The sequence below is a fragment of the Penicillium digitatum genome, chromosome 1, assembly GCF_016767815.1.
Source record: "Penicillium digitatum chromosome 1, complete sequence".
NCBI lineage: Eukaryota > Fungi > Ascomycota > Eurotiomycetes > Eurotiales > Aspergillaceae > Penicillium > Penicillium digitatum.
Genome location: NC_089384.1, coordinates 5,250,251 through 5,270,560, shown reverse-complemented (window position 1 = coordinate 5,270,560; position 20,310 = coordinate 5,250,251). Strand labels below are relative to the sequence as shown.

At 48.7% G+C, this 20,310-nt stretch overlaps 9 protein-coding genes across 9 annotated transcripts; 2 read left to right on the top strand and 7 right to left on the bottom strand.

Moving 5' to 3' along the window:
- Positions 1-145: 145 nt before the first annotated feature.
- Positions 146-1,231, bottom strand: Pdw03_4155 (putative apospory-associated protein c; the record flags this gene model as incomplete). Its single annotated transcript, XM_014675958.1, has 3 exons — positions 146-532; positions 598-927; positions 989-1,231. The coding sequence occupies 3 exons, from the start codon at positions 1,229-1,231 to the stop codon at positions 146-148; spliced, it is 960 nt and encodes a 319-aa protein (XP_014531444.1).
- Positions 1,232-2,376: 1,145 nt separating this feature from the next.
- Positions 2,377-2,685, bottom strand: Pdw03_4154 (Aldehyde dehydrogenase (AldH12), putative; the record flags this gene model as incomplete). The annotated part of the gene is made up of 1 exon (XM_066100674.1): positions 2,377-2,685. The coding sequence occupies one exon, from the start codon at positions 2,683-2,685 to the stop codon at positions 2,377-2,379; it is 309 nt and encodes a 102-aa protein (XP_065956074.1).
- Positions 2,686-3,703: 1,018 nt separating this feature from the next.
- Pdw03_4153 (C6 and C2H2 transcription factor) lies at positions 3,704-6,807 on the bottom strand (the record flags this gene model as incomplete). The annotated part of the gene is made up of 11 exons (XM_014675959.2): positions 3,704-4,736; positions 4,805-4,929; positions 4,986-5,120; positions 5,173-5,814; positions 5,879-5,952; positions 6,012-6,128; positions 6,187-6,231; positions 6,291-6,336; positions 6,411-6,507; positions 6,582-6,610; positions 6,679-6,807. The coding sequence occupies 11 exons, from the start codon at positions 6,805-6,807 to the stop codon at positions 3,704-3,706; spliced, it is 2,472 nt and encodes an 823-aa protein (XP_014531445.2).
- Positions 6,808-7,424: 617 nt separating this feature from the next.
- Positions 7,425-7,967, bottom strand: Pdw03_4152 (Cupin 2, conserved barrel; the record flags this gene model as incomplete). The annotated part of the gene is made up of 1 exon (XM_014675962.1): positions 7,425-7,967. One exon carries the CDS (start codon positions 7,965-7,967, stop codon positions 7,425-7,427), a length of 543 nt encoding a protein of 180 aa, XP_014531448.1.
- A 275-nt stretch (positions 7,968-8,242) lies between these two features.
- On the bottom strand, positions 8,243-10,135 carry Pdw03_4151 (Hydrolase, CocE/NonD family, putative; the record flags this gene model as incomplete). Its single annotated transcript, XM_014675963.1, has 3 exons — positions 8,243-8,333; positions 8,390-9,886; positions 9,942-10,135. The coding sequence occupies 3 exons, from the start codon at positions 10,133-10,135 to the stop codon at positions 8,243-8,245; spliced, it is 1,782 nt and encodes a 593-aa protein (XP_014531449.1).
- Positions 10,136-10,451: 316 nt separating this feature from the next.
- Pdw03_4150 (Salicylate hydroxylase, putative) lies at positions 10,452-13,657 on the top strand (the record flags this gene model as incomplete). Its single annotated transcript, XM_066100673.1, has 10 exons — positions 10,452-10,559; positions 10,625-10,750; positions 10,810-10,884; positions 10,938-11,772; positions 11,874-12,805; positions 12,967-13,111; positions 13,182-13,278; positions 13,338-13,453; positions 13,516-13,561; positions 13,630-13,657. 10 exons carry the CDS (start codon positions 10,452-10,454, stop codon positions 13,655-13,657), a joined length of 2,508 nt encoding a protein of 835 aa, XP_065956073.1.
- A 658-nt stretch (positions 13,658-14,315) lies between these two features.
- Pdw03_4149 (Extradiol ring-cleavage dioxygenase, class III enzyme, subunit B) lies at positions 14,316-15,286 on the bottom strand (the record flags this gene model as incomplete). The annotated part of the gene is made up of 4 exons (XM_066100672.1): positions 14,316-14,562; positions 14,636-14,916; positions 15,103-15,224; positions 15,283-15,286. The coding sequence occupies 4 exons, from the start codon at positions 15,284-15,286 to the stop codon at positions 14,316-14,318; spliced, it is 654 nt and encodes a 217-aa protein (XP_065956072.1).
- Positions 15,287-16,197: 911 nt separating this feature from the next.
- Positions 16,198-18,169, top strand: Pdw03_4148 (Sucrose/H+ symporter, plant; the record flags this gene model as incomplete). Its single annotated transcript, XM_066100671.1, has 5 exons — positions 16,198-16,910; positions 16,963-17,209; positions 17,264-17,309; positions 17,374-17,408; positions 17,486-18,169. The coding sequence occupies 5 exons, from the start codon at positions 16,198-16,200 to the stop codon at positions 18,167-18,169; spliced, it is 1,725 nt and encodes a 574-aa protein (XP_065956071.1).
- Positions 18,170-18,330: 161 nt separating this feature from the next.
- On the bottom strand, positions 18,331-18,814 carry Pdw03_4147 (Ribosome assembly protein 1; the record flags this gene model as incomplete). Its single annotated transcript, XM_014675966.1, has 2 exons — positions 18,331-18,441; positions 18,506-18,814. The coding sequence occupies 2 exons, from the start codon at positions 18,812-18,814 to the stop codon at positions 18,331-18,333; spliced, it is 420 nt and encodes a 139-aa protein (XP_014531452.1).
- Between the last annotated feature and the right edge of the window lie 1,496 nt (positions 18,815-20,310).

Below are 20,310 nucleotides of genomic sequence, written 5' to 3'. Positions count from 1 at the left end.
CGCTGCAGTCAAATTAGACGAGGCTAGAGATCAAAGGTGGCCGCTTGATTGGCGGACCGTCAGTTTGGAATTGGGAATAGGCATCTTGAGGTCACAACTATTGTGCATAGAGATCACTGGTAGGAGACAAGATATCCTCTCATCTTCATAGTCGCGACTTGATGCTCTGTCCACCTTCCCAGGCCTCTCCAGCTTCAAGCGTTTGCCAACCAGACACCGAGCCAGCTTCCACACAGATCATATTCTTGTAAGCCTCGTCTGGGCCGAAATCGGCCATGCCTTGGGCCTTCTCAATCCAAGGGTTCCAGACCACGACATCAGTCAACCCTTCCCGAGTGACCGAGAACAAAGGTTGGTCATCCTTCAAAGACGCAACGACAATTGGAACGGTGGGGTCAAGCTGTTGGTAAATGCGATCGGTTTCTTGGGTGATCGCCAATGCGGGGGACGATTCGGTGTGAGATGTTGCTTGGAGGGTCTTATCAATGTAGGTCTTGGATTCAAGGCCTTTAACACAAACGTCGGAGATCTCCTGTTCGTCAAATGCAAAGTTAGCGGAAAAATTGGGGAAAGTGACGCTGGAGTGGTTCATCGTACCGCAATTCTCAGATAGGTGTGCATCAGCACCTGGAATTCAAAGTTTTGCTGGCCCTCATTGCGAACCTGTAGTGATGTCTCCAGTGAGTCCGTGGTGAGCGTAACACTGTACACCAGACCGAACTCATATGGCCATGCGGCGCGGAACTCATCGGTCAGCATAGAATGCGACAAGCCAAAATCCAACTTCACGGCAAGATCGGTTTGGTCGCTATCTCTTCCAGGCGCTTCCGAAGAGGACTTGCCCAAGAACTCCCAGTTGGAGTTGCGAGCGAAGCCATGTTGTGGTAGGGGGGAGGTAACGTGGTTCTGGGGCGGGGGACCGAAGACCTGGAGAATCAGCAAGGCGATTAGCTGTGGCTCAAGCTAAGGAATCGGATGATTCACATACCGGGAACACCAGCGGAATACCACCCCGGATAGGCTTGGAGCCATCCAGATGAGACTTCTCACTGACAAACAGCTGCTCTTGGCCGCCTGTCTTCCACGAGGTCACAGTAGCGCCATACAGGTGCACGGTCACTGACTGGCCAGTGGGCAACGAAGCTTCGATGATGTTGTCCTTGATGGATAGAGTGGGTTGAGGAAGAGAAGCTCCGACTCCAATTGCCGAGGGTTTGTTTGACCGGTCCATTGTGGAAGATGGTATTGGGTGTGTAAGTTGAAAGGGAGAAAGAGTGTGATGTTTCACGTTGAAGCGCGGGGAGAAGGGGAGATCTTATCGGCCCCGCCTGTTTTGTTTTGACGGGCCACAGGGGCTACAAGGCTACAAGGCTACAGGGCTCCGGAACTACCTTGGTCCCTATGTATGACATTCAGTCACTGAGGCCAAGAGACAAAAGGATGCTCTGTAAAAGAAAAAAAAAGCATAAATGGACCGAATAGACGGAAAATGTTTGTAGAGGACACAGTCGAATCCAAAAATATCATGAATGTTCAGCCCGATAGGTCAGAAAACAGCCTGAAAGGGTACACTTGGATCAAGACACTCCTTATTTTCTGTGGAGAAGTAAACGGTCGGTACTCCGACTGCCGAGTGGCGTTACGATACCACTATAGAGCTATTCATCCCCTTCAAGTACCCAGTTTGAAGCTGGTTCGGCATGCTCGGTGTGCCCAATTGGGACAGGAAATTACAGGGACAACCCCCCTCGCCCCATTGTTGCAGATCGATGTTGTAGGAGGCGGTAACGGGTTGTGTCAATATTCTTTCCCCCCCAGAGCAACAAGATCTCTTGCTTGATGTGCTCTGTCATACATTCTTTCGTATCGCCATCCTTATGGCACTTAGTAGTAGCTATATGTGTCATTTTCTGAGAATTTCATGATCGGAAGATGGGCTGAGGCAGGGAGGTGCTATGATGATGATGATGATGATGATGATGATGATGAATTCATTGACCCGATTTAGCTCGCTTTACATACATGCTGCTATGCGGGGGTTGCGTCCCAGAGCCCGCTCCCGACGATAAATGGTGGTGCATTCCCAGTATGCAGATCCACCCTGTGAGCAGGACTCGATTTCTCGAGGTCCTGCCACCTGAAAAGTAAGGCCACAAACCGGCCGGCGTAATGCAAACAAGACAAAAGAAATGTAAAGAAAGTCAATCCATCTGCCCGGTGTAGATGGTTTCCCGTAGTCCCCGCGGGCGCAGAGTGTCCCCTTCTTTCTCTGCAATGCACCTTCCACTTCTTCACTTCTCTACCTCCACTTCTTCATCCAGCTCCCCGAGTCACCGAGTCCCTGTATCCCCAGGACTGCCAGGTCTACTTGCTGCATCACTCCGGCAGGTCGAACACGAATAGGTTCGGGTCATGGCGCCATGCTTCTTCGTCTTCATCGGCAGCGTGCGTTGTTCTCCATGTGCGTTGGTGTGAGGTGACCTCGGCGGACCTGGCGCCCGGCCACTGTGATGTGTTCCCTGTTTCTCCAACATTCGCAGTGTCTTGGGTTGGTTTCGGTTTTGAATCCTCCTCCCCCTGCTCCTTACCCATGGCGACCGAGTCCACTGACTGAAACTGTCCCAAGAGTCCCGATGCGATCATGAACTTCGCCACGATCGGCGCTGCCTTCACTTCTGTCAACATTGCTTGTTCTCCAAGCGTTGTCGACACCCCCTCCATAAACAATTCCTCCACCATCTCCGACCGCAGTTCCTTCAGAAGCGGGCACTCCAGCAAGACATGCTTCACACTCTGGTTTCCCAGGTCACATTGACAGCGCGGTGAGTCGCTTCGCTTGATTTTGGACAGATATTCAGCAAGTCCGATGATACCTGTGCGGAGTTGGATCAAAACTGATGTTGTCGCTTTCCGCAGGCCCTTCCAATAAGTCAAATTTGACTTGCTTGGCACCTCGATCATCCTCCTCGTCCTCCTCGCTGTCCTCTTTGATCCTCCCCAGGGAGGTGCTATACGTGCTTTAATTGACCGCTTTATCGACCCGAAATGACCGGATTGTTTTGTCTCGGATCCTGTTCTATAGTAAAAGTCCACTGAGCCGTGGGTTGGTTGAGGCAGTTATGGGCCGATTTTGTTGCAATTGCCTTACGTTTCAAGGTGCTAACTAATTTCTAAATTTGATCCTTGAACTGCGCAGTAAGAGCATGGAAAGAGCTTTGACTAAAGGTCGGATCTTATTCAAGGTGAGCTATTACGATTGCTCCGTAGCTCAGGAATACCGAACAGCCCCGTTCAGCGTATGGACTAGAGCTTCCGCCGAGGACCTTAGAATTGGTCACTGGGTTTCGCTTGAGGTACTCACCCTCCTGTCATTCTCATGCCGCAGTGTACTGTTTGGAGTAGATGGACCCTAAACATGACTTTGGTCAACTTATTTTTGTTAGATGTGTAGCTCACTTCCCACAGCCTGCTCGGTCACTTGTGTTGATTGTACACCATACACCATATCAGGCCAGGGTTGCATTGATAATGACCCTACCTTCCATCACAATGTAGCTCATGCAAAAATACGAAAAAAAAACAACACTTATTGCTGTGGGCATAGATGACCTACACCGCTACCCTAATCGACTCAAATTCCATCGGGTCCTTAGTTGGCTGCAGCGACGACGAATCGGGAGCATTCCATGCGATTAGACTTTGATCAATTTTCCGAATTCTTCCTCTTCCGTTGCCCTCGAATAGTAGAGGAGTAAGTATTTCCCAGCACGGAGAACGCATTATTCAAAGCCCTCGTTTGCTGATCAGAGTTGCCTCCATGATACTTCAAGCGTAGCAATTGTTGAAAGAAGCGCATGACCCCCGCTCGATCGTTCAAGGGTATATGTTGATTAAAAGATGATATGGCCGGGGTTCCCTGCCCAAAGAGTGTGAATCGACGCAGTGCAGCGCTGTCACTTTCGCCATCCAAGAGAAACACGGTTTCATCATCATCGTTTCCGGCATCTAAAGTCAGATCGCTCGACGAGATTATGGTGCTCAGCGACCACAATGCAAGCGCAGAAAAATAGACGCAGGTAGCACAAAACCCAGTAAGTGACCCAGAAGGCATAGATCTTGCGATGCGCAGAACCTGACCAGCATGCCAGCTTGCCTGTCGCAGATTGGACGCACTGATTCGTCGAATAAATAACTGGTAGATTTCAGATGACCGTTTTTCACCATCTTTCCCCGAAAAGGTCTCAAGGATACCCAGTGGCAGGTATAACGAAAGTGAGACGGTTTGGTAGATAAGCGGAATGGCCGGGGTCAGGCGCTGTAGGGGCTCAACTGCAACAATTTCAAATTGCTCCAGAACCTGCAGTAGTTCTTGCTGCCATAAATTCAGGACCAGCGCGCTCCACTGGCCGGATAGTCCGTGACGTGGTTGGTTGCAGTCAGATACCATCGTTGACATGCCGTGGACAATTGCTAGTGCGGCTAATCGAAAATCACCATGACGAGGGAAACGGCTGAGACTGGAGATATTTTGCAAGCTGGTGGCCAACGATGGTATGGGAGATGTCTTTTTTGGAACCTCTTGGAGATATACGGACCTCCATTGAGCGGCGGTCTTCGCATCCCAAATTTTGCGTGAGAAGGGCATAGGGAGATCCAGCTCCATGTGAGAGATAAGTGAATTTATGGATCGCATGACAGATGCTTGGGCGTCATGAATGAACATGTGGTGAACAAGCCTGTGATCCCGCATCAGTGTGTCTTCTTGAAAATGCAAGAAATCTAATAGGAGGCATATCTTGATCACCTTTTGAATGACTCATGCTCGACCCATTCGCGCCATTTGCGCTCGAGGGTTGCATCGTCATCGGTCGGAGTGGGAATGATAGTGGGATAGGCTTCATGTTTAAAGCACGCAGCTCGTCGTAGCATCTGCTCAAAAGTCAGGACATGACAACGACGTCTAGGAAACAAGGTATTTGACTGACAGTCACGACTGGCTGAGAAAAACTCTCTGCAATTTCAACGCGCCGTTTGTCACCACTCCAAAGTCCAATTTGAAGAATGAGGACATATTCTTGGTGTTGTTTCAAATTGCGAGTCAGAATATTGCTATCTTCATACTACTGGAAGTGAGCACCTCGATATCTAACAGTCACGGTAGCCAGTGATTACCTTGCCATTGACTTGAAGTCTAGCCACCTCCAGCATAGCATAGCCAAGTCTCTGGATTGCCTCCACGTCGGAGCGAACTGCTCCCGCAGCGGCGAGAGTTAATATCATCTCTGGGCTTTCTTGATTCAGTTGCATAGTTGGCTCATGAATCCAAGCATCAATTTTGGATCTCTGTTGTGTAAAGAAACATTGAACCAGACTATCTAGTAGCTCTGCGCTTGGAAAGCACTGCATGATTCGATTCGAGCTCTTTTGATGGCATCTTTCGACAACTAATGCAAATGCCGCATCTCGGCTCTCTTTCGACAAGGGCTCTGCAAAAATGCGTGGACTGGGGATACCTGTAGATTCTGGAGTGTCAAGATGCTGGGGTACGGACAGATAGTGCTGATCCATGTACGCATTGTCTTCCGCTCGGGGAGTCCAATGAGACAAAGGGGAATCATGGAGAGGATTTGTGTTGACATTATTGGGAAACCCCGGACTAGTCGGGATACCTCGCCGAGCCGGCTGTTCCTCCTGAATAAACCGAGGTTGTTGCAGAGGGCAGGCTCTATTCAAGGAGTCAAGGAGTTCGAGATCTGCATCTGTCAACCCGAGCTCAAAGTTCATACCGCCATACACATTCAACTGATCATAACCCTGCACCATTGATCAGTATAGTTGAACAGCGACATAACCGTTGATAACAGCAACATTTACTGACCATCAGTTGAAACGCATTCAAATCTGTCATTTCTTCGTTGAAGGTTTCGTATTGGAGTGAGCTGACACTCGCTCCTTAAATCATGACTCAGTTTCTGGATGCGTAGTTTTGATTATCATGAGCAGGGTGATACCATCAATTTCGTTGGTTGTTATCATATCATCCGACGGAGCCTGAAGTTCAGAATTGCCCAAACGGCCGCCGTTATGTGGTCTCGTCGGCTCAGGGTCTCGTGCAACCGTTAAAAAGTCTTCCCTCGTGAGTGAAAGTCAGAAACATGCCTAAGACTATTAAAAGTTGAATCCCACCGTTTTGCCCCTCCTCCGATTGATCGGTAGGCCAAATCTCTTGTTCTGGCATCAAAGTTAGCAACATCATCTTTGGGAATCTACCGATGCAGTAGGTGTTTTACCGTGAGCCAGTGCGTTTAGATCATCCCTATGGGACCATTGGCAGTTCTGGTTTCGCCGCAAGCACCGTCGACATGGTTTCTCATCGTCACACTTGAGCTTGGACGCCGCACAGCTCTTACATGCTTGCGATACACGTCCTCTGATTCTTGGGGATAAATTATGGCCATGTGCAGCGTTATGACCCTGGGCATGTCGTCGGAGGAGGTCACTGAGAAACTATTAAAGTCGAAGTACAGTGACATTGCTTGTTGAAAAGGAACTGACATTCTTGCGAACCCCTTGCCACATACATCACAGCTGAACGGCTTGTCCGCGGTGTCTATATCAGGGCATCAGCTCTCAGTCCCGATTTTCAAACTACTTGCGGTGTCTAGCCAAGCAACATACGAGATCGGACATGGCGGATGAGATGATCCGCTCGGCCATAATCTTTCTTGCAGACTCCACATTGGTAAAATCCTCGGGCAGGCCCCCTGGAAGGAGTGCGTGGCGAATTGGATGCATAAGCAGCCACATTCGCTCGGTGAACGCTATTCATGTTAATTCGGGAACTCGTCAAGGGACTTCGGTGTCGTCAATGGGTGACCGAGGGGTTATCTAAAGGTATCGGGAGGAAGTGGACCACATCGGCGCCCTTCCCCGGATCGACAGCAACCGCTGAGTAAGCGGGATAATTCCACGGACATTGCCCAAGTAGGTCTAACCCTGTTTTGGCGCTGATGACAGACGTCTGACAATGGATGGTACCAATCGGTGATATGTAACTCTCTAACCACTTAAGTTAACGAGTTTTTGACTTTTGCATGATCTATGATCTTCCCAGGCCAACAAATGCCCGATAGTTTTCTGCGTACTTATAGATACAACGTAATCTGTAGAGTATAATTTCATCTAACCACAAAATGTTGTTTTGACAGTGAATCGATAAATGCTTGTCAAATGTTGAAATGTGTTAGCCAATCTCCATGCTAGCCATGGACTATTTCCATTGAACTTTGTGTGTTACAAACATATTCAGAGACATCACGGAATGCTTAGACTCAAGTCCAAGCTTTACACTGTCAGATGATTTCTCAAAATGTTTTTCTGCTACTAGTATACGTGGTTACAAGAACCCACAGCCTTGGAACCCTTTATTTGCTAGCCTCCACATCAATACCCACGATGTTTTCGCCGAGTACTCCCAAGCCCTCCACCTTGATAGGCTGGCAAGGGGTAAGAACATACAACATTCTTGCACATCCGCCATTAGGTGTTATGTTCTTCCAGGCATGGTTTGTAGCTCGCTGAATTGAGACGTCGCCTCTCTTCATAACTCGCTTCTCCCCGCCATCCAGAGAAAGTTCAATCTCGCCTTCCAAAACGACACCATAATCCAACGAAACAGTGCGATGCATAGGACTTTCAGCAGCGGGTGGGAAGTCGACAATTCGGCAAACGGTTCCGGTCGAAATAGCAAGACCGGGAGGCGTAATGAGATTGGCCTGATATTTCTGAATATCAGCGTCTTCAGACAGCTGGGCTGGGAATTCATTGGAGGTGTATGCTAAGCTGAATGGGACACCATTGACAACCTGCTGGGGCACAGGCTCGGGGACTCGGGTGGAAAAGACAGCCTTGCCATTTTGGTCGTGAGTGGTAATATAACGGTTGATGGAGGGAAGTTCGGTGCTCATTTTGAATAAAAGTTGGTATGATCTGATATGGAAGACCGAAGAGCAGATAATGTTGAAAATTTGAATTCGTGTGTTCACATAGTACTGAAGGAAAGATATATATACTCAAGTATTGATAAAGCAATATCTTTACTATCGACGACTCTGTTTTGTGCCATGGTCCACATGATCAAGGTCACCTCGGCCCCTCCCCCACCCCTCGGGTTCTTCGGCTCCACCTTGATGGGTAATGTCGGCTAATTTCCTCGGCAATAAAAGTTCCCGTGCCTATAGTCTTACGCATTGGGAATGATCGGTAAGGTAACAAAGTTCTGGTAGGACGATCCGAAGTGAATATGGTTCATTCCCTGCAATTTCTCGGCGGCACTACATGACGTGTCAGTAAATTCTTATGAGCGTGTGGGGAAAAAATTGAAACACACCGGTCAGTCGGGTCATTGTGCTGGAAGATGCCCGAGCCTTGCGTGTCACCGGACGCCACCTCCAGGATGAGCTTGCCGCCCTTCTCAACCACGATGTTGGTAGGCCAGATCTCCACATCAACGGGATAAACCTCACCAGGTAAAACGGGCAAGACATCGCTCGAGAAGTAGTCTCTGTAGGGGATGTGCTCATTGTGTCTCAAGTGCTGGTTGTTAATCTTCCGCATGCTAACACGGAGCCACCCCTTGGTCAGAGGCACAGGATCGCCGGCGGTTCCCGTATAGAAAACTTCCTCTCCCGAGGGAGAGATATACCGAAGAGTCAGGAAGAGATCAATATCGGAAGGCAAATGACCGCCCTTGTCTGGGGTAACGGAAACGTTCAAATGAGCTGTGACGTGACCCGTGATTTCGGTTTCCTGCTCGAAGGCGGGAGTGGAGAATTGCAGGAGGGAGGGTTTATCGAGAGTTCCCAGCGCGCGATAGTTGAGCTTAGCCAGCTTGGATTCTGGCTCTGGTGTCTTGGTTTCCAGCTGCTGAGAGGGAGTCAAGAAGAATTTGGTGTACTGAGTCCGGCCAATAGGCCACTCGTTCTCGACTCGTCGACCATATGTCTTCTCTGCCTCAGCATTGTTAAAACCGACATTGCCCTTTCTCAGCAAAATATCGACCTTGGGTGCTTCACCCGTACTCCAGCCAGCCTTATCTTCTCCCTTCAGGAAGGCATCCAGGAAGCTCTTTTGAATGTCAACTTCTTCCTTATAGTAGAATGGTAAATCGTGGCGACCAGTAATGAAACGAAGATATTTCAAATCTGATCCAGCATTCAGATAACCCATCACATTACCACGTAGGTGCAGCAGGATACCACCCCAGTTAGCCACGCTAAGGAGGGGAACCTTGATATCCTCCATGTTGTACTCTTTGGAGGAATAGTAAGGATCATCACGGAATCGGTTCCTCAGGTTGTCAACATTCTGATCGTTCCGGTTAGCGACCAACTCCTCCTCCGAGAGGTCGCCTTCGATGGTATCAGGACCCCAGTTGCGGGCCGCGCGCCCGGCGAGACCGTATTGATTCGACACAACTTGGCGATCCCACCAGAACTTAATGAAGGCATTCGACAGGATACCGCCGTGGCGGCAACGGTCACGATAGTAATCGGACATTCCCTCCCAGGGAATGATGCAAGCCAATCCTTTGGGCTGGCGTGCAGCTACACGCCACTGGCTGCCAGCATAGTAGCTGATACCAAGAAGGCCGACCTTTCCATTGGACCAAGGCTGTTCTGCGGCCCATTCAACCACATCCACAAAGGCCTCGCTGGTGCCACGAGACATGGTATCCAAGACCCCAGGAGACTGACCTAAACCCCGCTCGTCGGCACGAACGACAGCATAGCCGTGCTTTGTCCAAAAGCCAGGGTCTGGAGTCTCCCACGCAGAGTGATCGGAATGATGTTCGGGATTCACTTCATTGTAGGAGTTGATGGCGAAGCTAGATATTAAAATCAGTACCAGATAGGAAAGGAAAAACGCTAGAAACTACACACTTTTTGTAGTGAAGATCTTTGCCATAGGGACCATAGGTCACCAAAACGGGTGCGTTAGGAACATCCTTGGGACGGTACACATTGCAGCGAATAACCCCGGCGTCGTTCGCAAGACGGATGGTAACGTTCTCCTCGAAAATGTAGGGGAAAGAAGTCGCGTCCACGCGGGTGATGTCCTTGATGGGATTCGGCATGATGAGGATTCCTGTCAAAAACTGGATATATTGAGAGATATGACCCCTCAATGTGTCTCCCAATAAATAGAAATAGATTAATGCACAAGATCACGTCATGTGCAAGTTTCGGGTATGTGGAGCCGAACTGGATCGGCAACCTGGGGCAATGTAGGATGGGGCCGTTATGGGAATAGACAATGGAGCCGAGTGTAGATCTTTGCCAATATTTCGGATTTCGATGGCGGGAAATTATGTGTTCTTTTTATGTTGATTTTCCCCTGTTTAAACTGTCGTTTACTCTTGTCAACATCCAGAGATGAACACTGAAACCAAGATGGACGTGAACTCCCCTGCAAATGGCCTGAGAGTGCTCATTGTCGGGGCCGGCATTGGTGGCTTAGCAGCAGCTATCGCTCTTCGTCAGCAAGGCCATGAAGTTGAAGTGAGAGATATTCTGTGGCATGATTCATCGCAGCTTTGCATTCAGTTCGGCTGACCGAGTGACAGTTGTTTGAGCGATCTCAATTCGCCAACGAGGTTGGCGCAGCCATTCACCTTACTCCCAATGCAAACGGTCTTTTGAAGAGGATTGGATTTAAAGCTTCTGAGTATGGCGCCGTACAAACGGAGCAGGTAAAAAACCTTGCAAAACTGTTCATGACTGCAGTGAAGACTTACAGTTTAAACTAAAGATTCGAGACTACACCTCCGATGGCAAACTCGTTTTCACTGGGAGCCTTACTCAATTTGCGGATACTTGGCAGCATGTAAGCAATGATCCTTCCTAGGATCTAGAGAGAAAGCTAACAGTGGTTATAAGGAATGGCTTCTGATTCATCGTGCTCACCTTCACGAAGGGCTGAAAAACAAGGCCAAGGCCCCTGGTAAGGGAAAGCCTGCGGTTTTGCACACTTCCAGCAAGGTGACTGGAGTTGATCCAAAGACTGCAACTGTCATCCTTGAGGATGGAACCGAAGTTCGTGGTGATGTTGTCATCGGTGCTGATGGTGTGCACTCTGTAACCCGGGGTCACGTTGGTGGTTCCGATAAGCAGCCCTTCAGCTCAGGCAAAAATGCTTTCCGATTCATGATCTCGCGTAAGGAAGTGCTTGATGATCCTGAGACTGCCCATCTAGTGCGGGATTTTGGATCTGTCGACATGTGGCACAGCTCCGACAGCAACGTGGTTATTTACCCCTGCGTCAACAATGAAATGCTCAACTTTGTCTGTATTCACCCCGATAATCTCACCAATATTGGAGTCTCTGGAGGCTGGGACCAGACCGTTGGTAAGGACACGTTACTTGAAATCTACAAAAACTACGATTCCGTAGTTCGCAAAATTTTGGCAAAAGCGGATGCTCAGACACTGAAAATCTGGCCTCTCCTTGACATGGAAACTCTTCCTACTTGGGTTGATCACCGCCTAGCATTGATTGGAGATGCAGCTCATCCATTCCTACCTTATCGTGCATCTGGCGGTGCCATGGCACTCGAAGATGGTATTGCTCTGGGTGTTCTACTCCCAGGTGACCTTCCGAAGGAGCAGATCCCGGAGCGATTGAAGCTTTATGAGACTGCACGCCACGAACGAGTCACTCGGATTCAAGAATATACAAGGGAGTCTGGAAGAAGCCACTTGCCGGTGGACAAAGGTAAGTTCTTGTTCTTCTCAAAATTGTGACTTACTTCACCCTGAGATTTACAATTTGCTCCCCGACGAGTGAGTGTGAGCTAATATTTTTGGTTTCCAAAGTAATGAAAATCCTTTCCGAGATTTACGACTACGACGAATTTGACTCCGCCACCGAACTATTGAGACAGCATCAGCGCACTCAAAACCCCAAGGCTTACTACCGGCAGCCATCTGTGTTCGGCCCAATGCCCGGTCCTCGCCAGGACTTTTGGGGCCGTAGCCGAGCTTTGGCATCTGCAAAGGCTAGCTTCTGCACAGCTTCCATCAAGATCAAAACCAGTCGGACTCTGCTGAAGAACCTTTTGCCTAATTCCGCATACAGCTTCTCCGGAAACGGTAGTGTGGCCTACGCAACTTTCTCCCAAACCACCTTGGATGGCTTGGACTGGCTTGCAGGAGGAGGATATAACCACATGGGGCTCTACATCCACGGAATTGAATATCAGCAAGCTAATGGAGAAATCACTCGAGGAACATATCTTCCAATCATGTTCGAGGATCTCACAGATCCTATCCTCTCCGGAAGAGAAGAGCTTGGATTCCCGAAGGTTTTCAGTACCATCGACGTGAACAAGCGGCAAGAGTCTTATCATGTTACCACAAGCTGGAGAGGCGCGGTGTGGGGTCGGATGACATTGACTGGTCTTAGTGAGGTGGAGAAGACTGCGTCAACCGATGTCGGGTCTACGGATCCGGGTATCTTGGTACATCGCTATATGCCCTCTGTGGGCCGAGAGGGTAAGGGCACCCCGGAGGCAGAGTATCCAGTGTTTGTCGATTATGCACAGGAGTCCCAAATTGTGCCGACCAAAATTACCCGTGTGCTCAACGCGTCTCAAGGAACCATTCAGATCGATGGCCTTGAGTGGAACCAGCTGCCTACCTTGCACCATATCATCTCTCGCCTTGCCGAGATCCCAGTTTATGGCATTGTTGAAGCTAAGGTCATTGAAGGTGAAGGAGTGATGGATATTTCTGCTGCGAAGAGAATTGTATAGGCAATCGTTGATGGGCATGCAGAGTCAACTTGTTGCTCGATCTGGAAGCCTTCATGCCAGTGTATATATAAAGAATACTCCGCTTCCCATGGTCGCCCGATGTCATTCTTGTAAATGATTTCTCCGTTCAGTCCTTTATTGATCTTTTAATTAAGCACGCCCTGAGCTATCTGGGTCGCCGATCGCAGCATGCCAAGAATACGTCAAAGGGAGGCAACGGTGCCTCTTTGTTGAAACGAATTGCGTCAGACGAAGGTTCTCAAGTCATCGTTTCTGGGACTGTTTGGGCCGTGGTTAAGGGTCAGGATCGGTGAGTGTCCCGTGATCGCTTAGTTTGCGCCCCGTAGACTTGAGATATGCTAAAATCCAGCTCGGAAATCCTTTCTCACGAAGTCCAAGATACCTGAGAGGCTTCTCTTGATCCACCAGGTCTCGAGTCTAGATGATGCGATCAACTTCTGCAATTCGTCAGTATACCACCGATTCATGTTCTATCTGCCTAGCATCATGCTAAAAGTCCTTCCAGCATGGGCACGCTCAATGCAACCTCTACCTTTGCTGCACCCGCTGCGGCGAAGTATGTTTCAGAATCAATCGATGCCGGAGTGGCATGGATCAACCACGTCCCTTATGATATGCTATGTAAGAGATATCGCCTCATTCATGGGGTCTTCAATTTTCCAACTGTTCTTCTGTCCTTCTAGTCGGTCCAGTTCTCCCTCTCAATACTGCACTTAGTCAAGAATCCCGGTATGCACCGAATTTCTTCCAAATATCCCGAGGGCAGATTTTGCACAAGTCCCTAAATACCACTCTAGCAAGATCTCTCCTGAAGCCAGCTGGTAAGCCGTGCATTGAGACTTCCCTGTGCCAGTTTATGAGCCCTCTGCCGTCCCTGTAGCAACGCCCTGGTCACAAAATTGGGTTCTTCGAGCAGGACTTTGTAACAGGAGGAGTTCTCATCTTCACATCCCTGTTTGCTATGTGGGCTGCAGCTGGGTATCACGTTTGGAAGATGCGTTGAGACATGGCTTTTGGAATTGTAGCATAGACAGATTTAATTGCATCTCCTATTGCCCGATTTGCACAGACATGTTACAATTCTCAATTTACAAAACTCATCAGCCTAGATACGTCCGTGTATATCAGCGTTCCAAAGGGCTGAGAGAAATGTTGACTCTTCGACCCTCTTTGCGGACAATTCTCGGTCATTTTTCTTTCAACCCATGTTCAGGGCTCTAGAAAAGCCTCAACCTCGAGTACCATTGCACCCATTCTCTCTCGCGTGTACACCCAAGGGAACTAGAGGGCCAGAGAAAGAATATGCAATGTATTTTGGAGAAGCTACAAAGCTATGGTGATGGCCATAATAAATACAATTCTTCTTTTCCCTCTACCCTACAACCTAACTCTAATGAAGCTCCAGAGTCTTTCTCCGTACTGCTGCTCACTTTTCATACATCAAGGGTTTACTGCTGGCCTTATTTAATTACCGAGTCAAAGTTCAAGCTCTACCAACTTCAGTGAACTGAGAGTTGCACTTATTTGTCAACTCCCACGTCTCAGCTCCCAGGACTGCTGGTGAGCCCACATCCTCAAATTCTCCAGCTGCGCCTGCCATAAACATAGCCGGCCTGAACCGATCGTCTGTCGCATGCGCATCCCGGTACTCAGGATGCTTCATGAGTCTCGTCATTGCCCGTCTGAGCTGTGGCCCCGAGGTGGTGGTGATTACATCCTCCACGGCCTGTCTAAATTCTAGCGCCCAATGCCGGGGCAGATTCCTGCGCGAAGTTGTCCCGGAAACGAAGTATGGGAGCCCACCGACTCCTATACAGGTTGTGGACTGCACCACCGGTACCTATGATAAGATACCCCTCGTTCCGCAGCTCACGGACAGTCGAACCGACTTTCATGTGGTAATGGGGATCATAGCGCGCGTTTAATGAGATAAGTGTGGCAGGTGGGCATGTCTTGGGAAACATGCGTATGAGGATAAGATACACGTCGTGAATCAATTCAACCGTATCGTTGCCGCACACGTTGAACCCAGCATCTGCCAGTAGCTTGATACATCGGTTGGCCGTCTCGAGATCATTGTTTAGCTTATAATCAAGATATTTAGAGGGATAGACGTGGGAAACCGGGCGTTTCCCGGGGGTTGGAGATGTAGAGACCTGAATTTGGTCTCCGAAGCAGTCCCAATGAGCACCCTACGTTCGGCTGATAGTTGGGATTGCAGATGATCGGGTTAGATTTCATTGAAATGTTGATACGTACCATATACAAACGACTCCCTTAATTCCGTGCTCAAGAGCCTCATCACCGCATTTCTTCCAGTAACAAGCCGATGAGGACTCCTCTCCAAGCATCATTGTTGAGCCATGTGAGAAGAAATGTACTGGAGTCGGCGCTACAACATGATGCTGTTAGCTCCACTGTCCGATGCATGTTGAAAAGTCTAGACCCACCCATGGTGCTGCCACAGAGGTGTTTTCGGCGTTACTATTTGCTGTCTTTTGCGGCTCTTTGTTGTCTCATCTTTGGCATTTAAGCCCGGATGGGCCCTCGTGGTGGGTTTGGAGTTGGTCAACTCCGGATCGGGTGGCCCACAAACCCGAGGGCACAACTCACAGTCTCAGCTTGACATCCACACCGCACCCGCTGATTTGTTTAAAAAATGAGAATTTAAAAAAGGAAGGCGCCAGAAGGGGAACACTGGGGTATTTCGTGGGGGCAGAGCCTGAGCTGCGAAAACTTACTAAGCACACATTCCGTGCCTCGGCCCTTCGCCAACATCCGAGACTTCCATTTTTGACTATACTCCGGTGCTTAGTAACATTATGTAACAGGCTACTTCAAGAAAGCAGAACAGGAAATACTCCGCTTAAAGGAGCTTCAAGTATGAGTTGTTCACGTCGAGATTTGAGTTTTGTGCAGATGAGGAACAAGGCCGTGTCGGAATTGATATTCTGCAGTGTGTGTGAATGGACAATATTTTTCCTCTCCAACACAACTGTGTATGGCACTACATAATCAGATCGGCAATTGTTTTATTTTGGAAACAAAAAGGAGTATAAACTATGTATAGAACATACTACAAACTAAACTGCAGAATTTGAATTGGCGCTGGCAGTTATAGGCTGGTGTTTCTTTTGCCCTAAGTGCCCTGGCGGTTAACTCGGCAACAGATCCTTCTCACCAACCCCACGTGGAGTCAAGGCACCTTTTTCACTTCAACTTCCACTTCCTAGATAAGAAGAGTCACCGCTATACAAAGTACGGACATCAAGTGCCAAAGTAGGATCACGAAAAGCGGCAGTGTTCTACACCCCCGAGTATCTACCTCAGTGGCGTGACAGCTTCCCGAGCCGGGATCTCCGTTGATGGGGGCTTCTCCGCAAACCCCGAACCACGGACAAGACCGCCACGAGGACCCAGGAAATGTTCATATTGCATCCCATGACGCTTTTGACTTGATCGGTCATTATGCAGACTTGACCGGTGCTGAAAGTGATACCGATGTTGAGAGTGACGACACCGCTACTTTCGAAAGCGGCTCCCAGCAGAGGAGGTTGGAGTCCGCGCCGCTGGCAACCAGTCACCGAAGATATTCCTCCAACGAAGATGATGATAACGACCACGACGGCGTGCTTACACCGTCCGATGAGGACGAGGAGAAACCGGTGACTTGGAGTTCGCTACCGAAGAAGGGCCAGTTGGCGATCTTGACCTTGGCGCGACTGTCAGAGCCGTTGACACAGACCTCTCTACAAGCATACCTGTTCTATCAGCTCAAATCTTTTGATCCGTCTTTGCCAGACTCGAAGATCTCCGCGCAGGCAGGTATTCTCCAGGGTAGCTTTACAGCCGCGCAATTTATCACCGCTGTCTGGTGGGGCCGTCTGGCTGATGCTGAATGGATGGGACGGAAGAGAGTGCTGTTGATCGGATTGATGGGCACCTGTTTGTCTTGTGTAGGCTTTGGCTTCTCTCGATCTTTTACAACGGCCGTGGTTTTTCGAACACTGGGCGGGGTATTGAACAGCAATGTGGGAGTGATGCGGACGCTGATTGCAGAGATCATAGCCGAGAAGAAGTAAGTTGATATGTTCATACAATATGCCACTTATTCAACGCTCATGATCTAGATATCAATCCCGCGCCTTTTTGCTCTTACCTATGTGCTTCAATGTCGGGGTGATCATAGGTCCAATCTTGGGGGGCTCTTTGGCCGATCCTGTCAGTAGCTTTCCTCAAATTTTCGGCCCAGGATCTATCCTTGGAGGTAACGATGGTGTTTGGTGGATGCAGCGCTGGCCCTATGCATTACCGAATCTCTTGAGCGCCATCTTCATATTTGCATCATTCCTCGCAATCTTTCTTGGGCTTGATGAGGTGAGATCATTCCCGTCTTAGCTCAAACGGTCACTAACAATGAACTCACTTTAGACCCATGAAATTACACGTTATAGAAAGGACTGGGGTCTAAGCCTAGGCAAGCGACTCACAAGGGCTTGGACCCGACGACCTCGGCACTATCGTCCACTGACACGCTCCAGAGACGACGAGTCTGTTTACACGGACGGCAGCGTCGGTAACTGGTCTACACCATCAAGCCCAGCCCGCTCTCGCGTGCATCCTCGGCCGTTTAAAAAAGTAGGGTTCCTCCAGATCTGGACAAGCAATGTTATTTTAACTTTGACGGCTCAATTCCTGCTCGCCTTCCACACAAGCGCCTTCAACTCCATGACATTTGTGTTTTTGCCCGCACCCCGTGCCCCAGAGAACTCCCGACAAGGTCTTTTCCATTTCGGTGGTGGACTAGGCCTTCCCTCATCCCGGGTTGGGCTTGCTACTGCTATCGTTGGTTTAATTGGCCTGCCACTACAGATCTTCTTCTATCCACGGATACAGACAAAGCTCGGCACGCTCACGTCATTCCGAACGTTCCTTCCCTTTTCACCCTTTGCTTACGTGCTGATGCCCTTCCTTGTGGTTCTTCCACGCATACCATGGATTGTTTGGCCTTCTTTCACGTTTGTCGTTGGCTTACAGGTCATCTCGCGAACATTCATCCTGCCTGCTTCTGTCATCCTGGTGAACAATTGTGTCACGGATCCATCTATGCTAGGTACAGTCCATGGAGTGGCGCAGAGCGTATCCAGTGCAGCTCGGACCCTGGGGCCATTTCTAGGTGGCTGGGGTCTGGGACTAGGCCTGGAGAATAATATGATTGGGGCTGTTTGGTGGGCCCTGGCCGTCGAGTCTTTGCTTGGTTGGGCTATGCTGTGGAGAATCTACGAGGGCAAAGGAATTGAAGACAAGAAAGATGAGGTAGAGGAAGATGAGGAGTGATCTTATTTGACATGTTGACAACATGCATTTTTTGCACTCCTTGAACGTGCCAACCGGGCCCTACAGCATGAAGAGCGGGTCTTTTAGATAGAAACCAAATAATCCTCCTATTTGCTTCGCTCCAGCTCAACTCGTTAAACTATGAGTAAATAATCAAGTCATCACACTTGAACAGATGGGGCAATGAATGCCTTCATTGCCTTGGCGACATCCCCATCATGAGCCTTGAGTAACTCCGTGGCTTTGATTTTATTTACATCCAGCTGGTCAACCTAGACTCACATTAATCAAGCGGCACACAAAGGAACAGCAAAGCCATTTAAATGGCAAACATACCAGCAGTGTAACGTCAGCTGGAGCAACCTTGACTGTTTGCTTTTTCGCAACTTCGTCCGTTTTTGGTCTTTTAGCCAGCTTTTTGTTGTCCGATTCTTGTCCAGCAGCTATCTCAAGCCGACTCATAGCCTTTCCCAGGGCCTCTTGGCTTGCAGTAAGCGGTGCCCCGGCGGAGGCACCCTCCGTCGTGATGTCATTTGTGTTGAGGGAGGAAAGAGCGGCAGCGGCTTTTCGATCTTCGGCGTTTGAGGGAAGGGACCTTTCGATTGTATCTGGGCCAGCACTGGTAGAGGGAATCGCGTCGGACATGTTTTCTTTGTTCAACGGGCCTCGGGAGTTGATCTTGCTTTGTGTTGACAACACGACGTCACTGACAAGCACCTGACTCAGATGAGTGCTGACGTGATGGTTTGTTTGTGAGGTCTCGGGTCAGCCCCAGAGGGTTTTGTTTTCAGAATCTTCTTTTCCTAAGATTTTGATCTCCACGTACAACTATAAGTTGATATCTTAGGATTTAGATACTTTGGAGCTATTTACGGATGTCCTTTTTGGTTGCCTCCACAGCTTGCAATCTCCACCTACAGGCCCCGCTTTCGAACCCTCGAAAGGACGTCGGGATGACAAGATAACCAAGGGCTTAAGGCCTGTAGGACTTCTAGACTAATTTGCTTCGACCGAAATACCTCGATTAAATGATGATGCTGATTTATATTCTACCGTTTTAGGTATTGGAAGTCGCGCTGAAATGGGACAGGCCAATCTTTTCAACATCACCTCTGACTTTGTGTGAAATAAAACATGCTTCGATCTCATCTCTGTCTCGTTTCTCTACTTATACAGAGAAAAGCTCTCGGTGCGCTTTGCATTTTCCTTGTCTTTTTCTGCCGTCGAGCTATGAAACTGAAAAGAGGGAGGAAATTTCACAAAAAAATTCCTAAAAGCTAAGCACTCAACAAGGCCACATTACTAGCCGACTATCTGTATTAGAAATGATCTTAAAGGTTTAGCAGAATGCCTGATCCGAATAGAGAGGGCAAGGAACCTTGTAGTAAGCATGACTATCTCAAATTGTCAGTCAACATGTGCATCTAGTGCGTTTCAGAACAAATGGTCGACCTCCTTCATCTTACGCTCCAAGAAAGCTTGTATGCACTACTTTTAGCTTATGACAAGAATGTGGTATATAAATGTGCCGGGCTCCTTGTAAGTCCGGGTTTCTCATCATCTTAGCTATCTTAATGCAGTTACTTACCTGGTCTCATTTATCTTATGAAGATCGAAAAAGAAGTCGTCTATCAAAATACAGGTTTTGCATTGCAACTTGCAGCTTGTTTCTTGAGGTAACAATTAGTCAGTGAAACCGAAGCGCAGATAAAGAGTTATGCTCCAGTCAATACTGTAAGGAATACCTTTTTCCCAAGCTGTACACTCTGTAGATTGTGAGAAAACAAACCGAGAACACGTCTTTTGCAGAACCTGTGGCTTTTATTTGCTTTGTTAGTGTATATCCTTCCTTGACGTGTCTCTGGATCTTGCCAGATAGGATGGATAGATTAAGGGACAAACGATTTAAACAACGACCTTTGTGTGCTTAGATCGCGTTGACTTCAGATCTTAATATTCCTTGGATTGCTTTCACTGTAGATCCTGGTAGTCGTGGCTCAGACGACTAAATCTTTGTTATGCCTCTGATCCTTCCCTAGTATTCCCATGGAATAAGAACACGCACAAACGCATTGAATTTTTCCATTGTTAACTCTCAGCATATTCGAGCAAGTCGGTTTCGATTTGAAAAGGTTGAAATG